We start from the raw sequence: 10,532 nt of genomic DNA, 5'->3' as shown, positions 1-10,532 counted from the left end.
GGGTTGTACTGGGCAAGGTACCCTTGGGAGGTTGGTAGGACGTACTGGGAGGGTGGTAGGACGTACTGGGAGGTTGGTAGGACGTACTGGGAGGGTGGTATCAAAGCGGAATAAGTTGGGAAAATACGCGTGTGTGTATCCGTACCGATTCTACTGCGGCTGAGACGGAGTCTAATATGCCGCTTCCATTAGTGGTTCCTGTTCCCGAAGTGGTTTGGTTGGGTAGGTTAATTTTGCCACTCAGATTCACGGAAGGGTAGAAGTAAGGGTCGTCGTTGTTGGTGTCGAACATGTGGGAAAATTTCGTTACGAGTTTTTTCTTCGAACGGAATATTGGATGTCCCAATGAGCTCACATGAGCCCAATAACAGCGCCAAGGCTCCGTCAGGTAATCGCTCTGTCGGGGACAAGACACCACCTGCAATTAAGAGGAAGCCCAGCACAATCAATCCATCACTTGAGGAACTCACTGCCGAAATAAAACGTCTAACAGGCCAGGTTTCCGAGATGCAAAAGTCGCGCGATGAAGACTCGAAGTAAGCGTTCCGCAGAGCATGAAGATTTCCATTGGTGCAAACTCATTCGGTAGGATTAGCTAGCTGGTTGGCAATGGTTATCACGGCTCCAGGTGTCACAGAGTCCCGGCTCCAGGTGTCTCGGCTGAGGTGTCTCGGCTTAGGGGTCTCGGCTTAGGGGTCTCGGCTGTCTCATTTGCAATTAAGCGCCGCTGCTGGGGAATGATGCCGCAGGTGAATGGTAGGGCACGAATAGGTCCTAGGGACAGTAGTTCTTGGGTATATACAGAATATGGTAGAGGACGTTCTGGGGACCGAGCCGACCCAAGTTCTTCCGGAGAGTCGTCCAGTCCGGTCGGCTCTAATCAAAGCGAGGGTTACTCGGATGGCGAGAGCGACATAGAATTGGACAGAAACGAGAGACGATTTACGGCACCGTCCGGAGCGCCTGGCCAGATGAATTCGATCCAGACGCCCGGTCCTGGACCATCTGCGACGTCTTTCGGCTGGAGTTTGTTCTCAGGAAAGTCGCCCGTGGATAAAGGCGCCCCTCCAGTCACCGCCTCAGTCGAAACGTCGAAGGAAACGTCGCGTCAGTTCAACAATACGAAAGCCAACGGAAGAGCGGCGCAATTCAAGGCGAGATCGAGGAAGGCCCACCAACGGCAGGCCTCCAAAGCGGGTGAAAACACGTCGAGTAGGAACACGCCGATCGGCCATGAGGCGACGGCTGTACCCGAGCCCGCGTCCAAGTCGACTGTACCCGACTCGGCTGCACCCGAGTCGACCATACCCGACTCGGCTGCACCCAAGTCGACCATACCCGACTCGGCTGCACCCATGTCGACCATACCCGCCTCGGCTGCACCCAAGTCGACCATACCCGCCTCGCCTGCACCCGAGTCGACCATACCCGACTCGGCTGCACCCATGTCGACCATACCCGACTCGCCTGCACCCGAGTCGACCATACCCGACTCGGCTGCACCCATGCCGACCATACCCGACTCGGCTGCACCCAAGTCGACCATACCCGACTCGACTGCACCCGAGTCGACCAGACCCGCCTCGCCTGCACTCAAGTGGACCGTACCCGACTCGGCTGCACCCGAGTGGACCATACCCGACTCGGCTGCACCCAAGTCGACCATACCCGACTCGGCTGCACCCGAGTCGACCATACCCGATTCGGCTGCACCCGAGTCGACCATACCCGCCTCGGCTGCACCCGAGTCGACCATACCCGCCTCGGCTGCACCCAAGTTGACCATACCCGCCTCGGCTGCACCCAAGTCGACTGTACCCCAGTCAGGTGTACACCCAATCATGCACCCTGGATTGGGGTTGACGGGGGAGTTGAGTGCCACGGCGACCGAGTTCACTACGGCTTCGGCAGCCGAGTCTGGTAGGCTAAACGGTGACCTTTTCGGGTTTGGCGGAAAGGGGAAGTCGGTGCCTCAAAGCTTGCGGTGCTCGACAGGTGATTCGTGTCAATCTTCCAAGACGGTTGCAGCTTCTGCCGGCCCGGGAATGGCGGTTGTTGGAGGACCGAAGGGAGCGTCCGCTGGTGGCCGCACTGGGGAAGCGGACTCGGTAGCCTGTAGGGAGGCAGAGACGAAAGCCAGTGGGGGAGGAGAGCCTGCAGAGACTGTAGTAACAGGTGCGGAGGTGGGGTTGGTCTTGCGGGAAGAGCGGACGTTAGAGCAGCGGATATCAGGGGAGCGGACGTTGCAGGAGCGGATGTCAGGGGAGCAGAGTAGAGCTGAATCTTGCGGGTGAGATGAAGGGACACGTTCTTCACTGGTTAGGGAGTTGGTACGCCGTGCACGAACAATCAACCTGCTTAGGGAGGAGGCGGTTGACGCTCGACGCAAAGGCCCACGGCAATCGACGACGGACGAGTTGCGGAGGCAAAAGTCTGAAATGGACGCGAAAGAGCAGCAGCGAAAATTCGTTGACGACGAAATCCGGAAGCGGCACCAAGACCTGCAAGAACTGGATCAGGAGTTCCTGGAGAAAAGACCCGAACTCGACAACCTGAAAAAGGAGATCGGCGAGAAGACTCGAACCTTAGAAGATCTCAGGGACCAAATACGAAAATGGAACGAGACAGTGGAGAAAAGAAAGTCGGAAATCGGCCAGGTAACTAACTCCTGAACAGGGTGAGGGGTAGTTGTGAGGGGTAGTCGTGAGGGGTAGTCGTGAGGGGTAGTTGTGAGGGGTAGTTGTGAGGGTAGTGCAGTTGTTGAGTTGTTTATGATTTGTAGTATGGAGAGGCGCGTAATGTAGTGGGTAGTCGTGAGAGTACGGCGTGCGGGGTAGAGGAGACGGATGTTGGTCCGGGAAGTAATTACGAGGAGAAGCATCGTCAATGTCGGGAGCGTATTAAGCATGATGAAGATCGGTTGGCTGCAATGAAGGGTACGCTATCGAAGCTTGAAGAGGAGCAATACCGGGTGTCTGCGGCTGCTTACGTTACGTTATGGGGAAGTTGGGCTTTATCTAAAGAGGGCTGGAAAAGAGCCGAGGCTTTAGCCAGGTTCGCGAGCACGAAGGCTGTGGAAGTAGCGAGGGATTGGGAAAGGTTTGAGACCGAGCAGAGTGTGATGCAAAAGGTGTGGTTGGAGTGTGAGGAGAGTCGGCAGCGTGGCGAGCGGGCGAGAGAGCGATACGAGTTATTATTTAAGGGCTTGCAATCAAAGGAGGAGGAAGCAGAAAGGTGTTTAGATCAGTTAGAGAATCGGGAAAGGGAGCTGGCAGAACGAGGTAAGAGATTGTCAGGAGAGGAGTTGAAGTTGGAAAGAAGAGCCGCTGAGCTTGATGAATTAAGTTGCCAAATGACCAGAGAGCGAGATAGACAGGATGCAATATTAAAGCAGCAAGTGAAGGATAACGAAAACACCTTAAGGAACGAGCGAGACAGTTTGCAACGTGAAAAGACCAAATTACAAGAGCAAATTGAGACCCAGACAGCGCAACTGAACCAGGACCGTGAGGCCTTGCAAAAGGAACAAGAACGCATCGATCGTTTGAGAGCAGAAGCCGAGAAGAAAATGTTCGACGCCAGCGAGCGGGAGACCGGAGTTAATGCTATTGTGGACCGGGCTAAAAAGGCGCAAGACGAATGGGCCACGGAAAGGGCCGCTCAGAAGACTGCCACTGATAGAGTCAACAAGGATCTGGACGGGAGATCTAGACAGATTGAGAAACAGGAGAGCGACCTTCACAAAAAACAAGCCAAACTGGAGACAGACAGCCAGAGCTTTGTCGACGTCCAGACATCATGTACAGCCGAGATGAAGACTCAAGCAGACCTGATTAAGGTCTTTCTCGGACTCAAGAAAGAAGTCAAGAAAGAAGTCAGGAAAATGGCCTGGCCGAAACAGTCGACTAAAACGGGTGACCTTAACTCTTTCTTGGTGGAGCTGAAGACAGCCACGAAGACTCTTCAGGATGCGCTAGAGGAATTTGCGGAAAATATTGGCGGGGTAGAAACACAGAGAGCGTGACACACAGAGTGCTTGGGGTGGGACGGGTGCAAGTAGCTGGGGTGGGAATGACGTTGTTGTTTCTGCAGTGTTCGGAGGCGAAGGGGATGGCGATCGGTGACGCGTTGAAGTCGGTTGAAGAACGTGCGGAGGCGTTGAAACAGGAGGTGAAGAATTTGTCGCAGTCGAAGAGCGACTTGGATGTGGAGTTAAAGCAGGCTGAACAAGCTTTGGCCCATGTGCGTAGTGAGGAGGCCGGGTTGAGGACGCAGGCGGAGGAGTCGCGAGCAGACTTGGCTGAGAGTCAGACGGAACTGGCGAAGGTGACAGAGACGCTAGATGAGATGGCACAGAGAAGAGACAAGTTGAGTACGGCCATTGGACAGCTGCAGCAGCAGCGTGAGAGTTTGGAGCGGGAATGTACTGCAAAGGAGCAGACCTTGGGCGTTTTGAAGACACAATGCAGTCATATGGAGCAGCAGATAGAAGAGTTTGACCGGAAGTTACAGGAGTTCAACACGTCTGTAAACGAGTGTCCTGAAATCATCGCAATGGAGAAGACGATCGCAGATAAACAGAATCAACTCCATTCCATTAAGGAAGAAACAGCACGCCAGGTTGATCGCTTCAGACGAGTCGAAGCTAAACTGGAACGAACACTCCAATGGCTGAAGAACAATGGCATCGCTCTAGACGATCAGTATGTTCCGCACCGGTCAACACCCACTTACTATCGCGCTGGTAGCGCTAGCACTCTCGAACAACCTTCCACCTCGACCACCGGGCCCCTAACCGGTCCGGACACTCGCGCTAATCTGGACCCATTTTCTGCCGAGCAATTAAGAGTTCTCGAACGCACGGCAGACGACCTACTCCGGCCGGCGGAAGCTCTCAGGGCTGATGCTCTCAGATCTGAGGCTCTCAGGGCCGATGCTCTCAGATCTGAGGCTCTCAGAGCCGATGCCCTTCGCTCCGAAGCCCTTCGCTCCGAAGCCCTTCGCTCTGAAGCACTTCGGTCCGAAGCGCTCCGGTCCGAAGCGCTCCGGTCCGCCGCCACTTTGCGCTCTGAGACACCCCACACACTCCTGCGACCCACCGATCACGCGTTTGCTCACCAACACTCCTCTCTCCCAGATAACCAATTCGAATTGCTCCAAGGCTTTCGGTCTGATGGAACCGGCCGAAGACTGTTCCCTGTGCACGCGGAGTGGGCTACAAGTGACGACCAACGGAGATACGGCTTCGCTGACACCGCCACCAATTCAGTCGCCAAGGAATCATCCATAGGCGAATGGAAATAGCAAGCGGGATGCGCTACGCAGGCGACGCAGTGCGCTAGGTGGGCGACGCAGTGCGCTACGTAGGCGATGGGGTGCGCTACGTGGGCGATGGGGTGCGCTAGGTCGCCCTGGAAGGCGCAATGGAAGGGTTCCATCCGCGAGCTTCTTTGGGGGTACAACCGCGAGCACTTCCCGCGAGCACTCCTTGGGGGAAGCCTCCAAAAGAAACAAAAATACCCCCAAAACGTACCCTCAAGAAATAAGCTCGAACGGATGTGGCAGGGGAGGGGGATAGTATGTGAGTTAGTATTTTCATTACATGACAGATGTGCGCGCCGTGATGTGGCCGCAATTGAACGGGTACTGCGACCAGTTTATACGGTGTAATTAAACCTAATGGACCACTCCTTTTGGAGCACACGTGTGTTTAGAGTGAAATCGGTGTTTAGATTGGTGCAAAACAAGAGTCGGTTGCGTAAAACAGATTAAATCTTTGGCTGGCTGATGGGTATCCTGGTGTCTGTAGTGAAGTTATGTATCCTGGTTGTGGTGCGGGTATTGTTGTTGTTATTGGAACCATCGCGGGGTGGCGATCCTTGCGCCGTTCCCAAAAGTCGTCCCGGCTTGGAGACTTTTTATACGGAGGATTGGGTGAGGCATGACGCAGTCCTCGAGTTTACTCTGAGCGACCACGCACGGAACTGGCGACGTTGGTGCTGTGCCCGCTTACGAACAACTTGTCAGCGCCTGCGCCGAAAGCTGCTTCACAGCACGAACACACAAACTGGGCAACTGATCCTCCACTTCAGCGACCGGCTCCTCTCCAACGTCGCAAGCGACCTCCTTACAGTCAGTGAACCGCGTAGCGCCCACGGCCCCCTCACGACGGACTCCAATGAATGCCTTAAGGTGGGCGAACGCCATCTGGCAGGCGACCTGCTTAGGACCGGAGGCGACGCATTGTCCCTTATGGACAATGCGTGTGACAACGACCCAGTGGACGATAACCCAGTGGACGATAACCCAGTGGATGATGACAATCCAGTGAGGCCAAATGGACTGGTAAGCAGCAGTCAGTCGATTTGTAATGAAGACCTCTGCAATGAAGACCTCTGCAATGAAGACCTTTGCAATGAAGACCTCTGCAATGAAGACCTCTGCAATGAAGACCTCTGCAATGAAGACCCTTGCAATGAGGACCCTTGCAATGAGGGCCCTTACAAGGAATGTTGTCCCGTGATTGCAAAGCTATCGAGTTCGTCATGGCAGAGCCGACCCTACCCGAGTCCGGAGTCAGTGGCTCCCTCCCCTGTAGACGTCTTTGCGGAGATGCCGACGGTTCAGGGTCGAGAGATCACGTTTGGTCGGACGGCAACGGCTGGGCTCGAGCCGGGGTTGTGCCGCTCTCCAGAGAGCCGCCCTGTAGAGTGCGGTCCTCTAGATTGCCGCCCTCTGGACTTGAATGAAGCTCTGAGTCGACACCCTTCCGGATCGGATCGGTTCTCTTCTCTCAACGGGACTGACTTGGAACGCACGTCAACAGACGTCGAGCCTGCGCCTGTCTCGCGACATAGTCCGAATCATGTTCGTATCGTCCGTGCGGGATGGTTGGAAGCTCCCTCTCGATCCGAAGCACCCGCGGCTACTCGATCCAGATATGTAGCCGAAGCACAAAACAAGATAGCTGAAGGAGTCCGAAGGCTATCTGCATGCGACCAGAACGGGTTTGCTCCCAGACCCTTCTCCACGAATAAAGCATCTGGGGACGGAGCTTCGGGGGGTGGAAGTCCGCGAGGCGCAGCTTCCGAGTACGTTCCAGCTGGGACGAGACACCGATCTGTACCACAAGAAGTTACTTATCCTGACCGAAGTCGACATCCTGACCGAAGTCGAGGTCCTGACCGAAGTCGAGGTCCTGACCGAGATCTTGGTCTCAATGGAGATCTTGGTCCCAGTCTACGGGTTGGTCCCGGTCCACTGGTTGGTCCCGGTCTACAGGTTGGTCCTGACCGATATCTCCTTGGCGGTGGTCTACGTAACGGAGCCGAAACGGCAACTTCAGTAACAGCCTTTGATACCATATGTACGGGAGGGATCAGTCAGACCATTGAGAGTCAGACTATTGAGAGCCAAAAGGATGAGGGCCGAAAGGTTGAGGGGATTAAGGTTGGTGAGAAGGAAGATAGTTCAGCTCAGAATCAAACTGGAACGCTACTCCTCACCAAATGGGTCAGGGACTGGTACGGCGAGCATTCGCAGAATAGGCAGTCTGCCTCTGAGTCTACGTCTCAGTGTGCCTCTGAGGATGAGTCATTCCGAGACGGCACTTTGCAATTATGTCGCCCGCCCAAATGGAAGCCTGAAGGTACGGAGCAGGGAGCTAGCGGCTGCACCCACCGACACGATCAGACATCTGACGTGTCAACTTCGTCCTACTTTTCTGTGGATTCTCAAGGTGACAAAGCCCATCACAAACGAGCCAAGAAAATTTTGTCGGTCATTAAGCAAAAATTCACTAGCAACACCTATGCTGGAAACTAAGCCAGCCAGAGAAACGTTGTAGACAGCGTGTGCACACATATTGTGTGTGTGCACACATATTCAGTGTGTGTGCACACACTGCCTATAAGAAAGTGTACACATACAGGAAGGCGCAAGAACACACGCCCATCAGAACACACGCACATGAGATACATTGAGTAACCTACGGGTCCAGAATCTGCCGCGTCTTTATGACATGCCGCACTCTGTTGCGGCGCGGCGGCTGAGTGAGTACCTTCCGTTAGCTAGTTAATTCGCTAGTGGGTTTGGTTGCCATTATTTTTTGGTCCATGGACAACGAGCTAATTGAATCCCGTATGACACAAAGTGAATTATGATGTTTAAAGCCGTAGCTAATGAACGTCAGTTACCAAACCTGACTGCAGCTCAGAGTAAGAGGGTACCGCAAACGACAGCTTTGTTGTGCAGGAATCCGACAAAGGATAAGAACGATCCCAGCGGCAAGCGTGCACGCGTGGAAGCTGGCCACGGGCCCGATCCGAGTCTTATTCCTTATCACGGTCTTGAGTAAGACTTACAGTCTAACACGGATAGGGCTGGCTGACAACGAGGGAAAGGGCTGGCTCACAACGAGGGAAAGGGCTACGAGGGGTGGTGGTGGGGGGGTTGATATAGGTGAGGTTGTAGTGGCTGTGTTGTTGGTGGTGTCGGAATGTCGCGTTCGAAGTTTAGCAGCGACTGTTGCACGGTCTGAAACGGGTGTGCCACCAATTTCGGGTCGGCGTAGCGAGCCATGTACGGAGGCGAATCCGTGTCAGATTCAGTTGGTGGCGGATATGGACGAGCGTAGTTTGGTTAAAGGTGATAAGCCGCATTATGAAAGTCGGATGATGTTTGGGTCATTGTTCATGGATGAGCAAGAGCAAGTTCACGTAACATGGAAAACGGCTGGAATGCCGATGAAGATAATGGGTGGGTTAGCTGAATCGGGTCGTGGAATGGAACTGAGCGAATTGGTATTGTGGAATGGACAAATGTTGGCGTTTGATGATCGTACGGGTATTGTGTACGAGCTGATAACCGTACTAGAGGATGGAACCACAAGTCCTTTGGTCGATACAGTGATGCGGCACAAAGACGACGATACGGAGCCGAGATGGTCGGTGAAGCCGTTGCCTCGATACGTTCTTACAGAAGATCCGAATAGTGTGAAGGGAATGAAGGTTGAATGGGCTTGCGAAGTAGATGGAGATCTCATGGTTGGTAGTTTTGGTAAAGAATATACCACCGGGGATGGAAGCCAGATAACTGGAGAAGCTAACTTTTGGGTCGCCAGAATCGAAGCTCCCAGAAATAAAAACAAACCTGGTCTCAGATCCAATGGATCCCCGCAACCCATTGTCGAAAAAATCAATTGGAAGGGTCAATACAATAGACTCCGAGAATTAACCCGAACGTCTTACCCCGGATACATGATCCATGAAGCCGTCAACTACAGCGACAAAAAAAAGAAATGGTTCTTCCTGCCCAGACGAATTAGCAAAGAACAATATGATGAGGTTTTGGATGAATCACGCGGTGCATCACTCATACTCGAAGTTGACCCAAGTTTCTCAGACCTTGTATCCTATCCCATCGACTTCGCTGTACAACAACCTCATAGAGGATTCTCCAGTTTCAAATTCATGCCTGGAACCAACGATGAGATTATAATCGCCGTCAGGTCAGTAGAGGTCGCAAAAAGGCGGGAGACTCAAACATTTCTGTCCGTATTCGACGTCAAGGGCAAAGTGTATATGAACGAGGTGAATATTAGTGAGTACTGCAAGTATGAAGGCTTGGAAATCTGGTAATCAACGGCCGCGCACACGTGTGCTGTTCGACTTGACCGCCTTAATCCGCAGCATTTTGTAAAAATGTCCACTGGCATGTCTCGCTTGTTTTACTTAGAGCGAGGAATTTGGGCATCCTAGCCCGAATTAACCCCCCACCCCCCCTCCCCCCTCCCCCCTCCCCCCCGGGTCGATCTGAATTAAACTAAGGCTTGACCTGAGGCTCATCCCGAGGCAGGTTTCATGATGGGATCCTTGTCTGGAATTGGGAAGCCGGCCATGCAAGTGTCGGCCTTATGATTGGGTGTTCGAGTTGAGATTGGGGTAATTTTCTAAATGACATGGCCTATGCCTTGCAGCGGGTCGAAAAGCCCTTGTTGCGTGGAAGAGTAGTGTATGTAAGGAATCAGGTCTACAGTGTGTACGAAGCGTTGTTGAATATCCTGGAGCAGTCTCAGACGGTCGAGGAAGAGGAGCAGGAAGACTGGTGGTCGATGACGGAAGACAGCGATGATACATTTAAATCGTCCACGTCCACGACTACCGGTCGCGCAACAAACAATACTCGTCGCAGGCGTCGTGTTCGTGACGTCTCATATACCAGCCGACCGCATTCCAGCGAATGTGTCATTTCCGTCGAAGAGGACCCCGTCGACCCCCTCCGATCCATCGCCTGGGGCCGTAACGACCACCTTCGCACCCTCTTCGACCTCCTCACGCTCAGAGACGCCATCATCTCGCACTCCCTCCTCCAAGGCATCATCTATGGCGCTGCTATCATCGTCCTCAGCTTCCTCCGCCACCCCTTCGACTGGGAGGCCTTGGGCCAGAGATTATTCGGTACGGTACCCCCCGCCCCCCTCATCACCGGTACTACCCCCCTCATCACCGGTACTACCCCCCTCATCACCGGTA

General features: G+C 53.8%; 6 protein-coding genes across 6 annotated transcripts; 5 read left to right on the top strand and 1 right to left on the bottom strand.

Annotated features, from left to right (window-relative positions):
* Nucleotides 1-1,108: 1,108 nt before the first annotated feature.
* GNI_040430 (putative glutamine-rich protein 2) lies at nt 1,109-1,843 on the bottom strand (the record flags this gene model as incomplete). Its single annotated transcript, XM_011131134.1, has 1 exon — nt 1,109-1,843. One exon carries the CDS (start codon nt 1,841-1,843, stop codon nt 1,109-1,111), a length of 735 nt encoding a protein of 244 aa, XP_011129436.1.
* Nucleotides 1,844-2,438: 595 nt separating this feature from the next.
* On the top strand, nt 2,439-4,024 carry GNI_040420 (putative trichohyalin; the record flags this gene model as incomplete). Its single annotated transcript, XM_011131133.1, has 2 exons — nt 2,439-2,657; nt 2,783-4,024. The coding sequence occupies 2 exons, from the start codon at nt 2,439-2,441 to the stop codon at nt 4,022-4,024; spliced, it is 1,461 nt and encodes a 486-aa protein (XP_011129435.1).
* Nucleotides 4,025-4,110: 86 nt separating this feature from the next.
* Nucleotides 4,111-5,304, top strand: GNI_040410 (synaptonemal complex protein 1; the record flags this gene model as incomplete). Its single annotated transcript, XM_011131132.1, has 1 exon — nt 4,111-5,304. The coding sequence occupies one exon, from the start codon at nt 4,111-4,113 to the stop codon at nt 5,302-5,304; it is 1,194 nt and encodes a 397-aa protein (XP_011129434.1).
* Nucleotides 5,305-6,252: 948 nt separating this feature from the next.
* On the top strand, nt 6,253-7,824 carry GNI_040400 (hypothetical protein; the record flags this gene model as incomplete). Its single annotated transcript, XM_011131131.1, has 1 exon — nt 6,253-7,824. The coding sequence occupies one exon, from the start codon at nt 6,253-6,255 to the stop codon at nt 7,822-7,824; it is 1,572 nt and encodes a 523-aa protein (XP_011129433.1).
* A 334-nt stretch (nt 7,825-8,158) lies between these two features.
* GNI_040390 (apyrase) lies at nt 8,159-9,638 on the top strand (the record flags this gene model as incomplete). Its single annotated transcript, XM_011131130.1, has 3 exons — nt 8,159-8,216; nt 8,254-8,352; nt 8,473-9,638. The coding sequence occupies 3 exons, from the start codon at nt 8,159-8,161 to the stop codon at nt 9,636-9,638; spliced, it is 1,323 nt and encodes a 440-aa protein (XP_011129432.1).
* A 320-nt stretch (nt 9,639-9,958) lies between these two features.
* GNI_040380 (hypothetical protein) lies at nt 9,959-10,399 on the top strand (the record flags this gene model as incomplete). The annotated part of the gene is made up of 1 exon (XM_011131129.1): nt 9,959-10,399. A coding segment is annotated over one exon (441 nt), but the record flags the coding sequence as incomplete, so codon positions are not given.
* Nucleotides 10,400-10,532: the final 133 nt, after the last annotated feature.

The sequence above is a fragment of the Gregarina niphandrodes genome (assembly GCF_000223845.1).
Source record: "Gregarina niphandrodes unplaced genomic scaffold scaffold00005, whole genome shotgun sequence".
NCBI classification, from domain to species: domain Eukaryota; phylum Apicomplexa; class Conoidasida; order Eugregarinorida; family Gregarinidae; genus Gregarina; species Gregarina niphandrodes.
The sequence above is the reverse complement of the archived record's forward strand: the minus strand, read 5'-3'. Positions and strand labels throughout refer to the sequence as shown.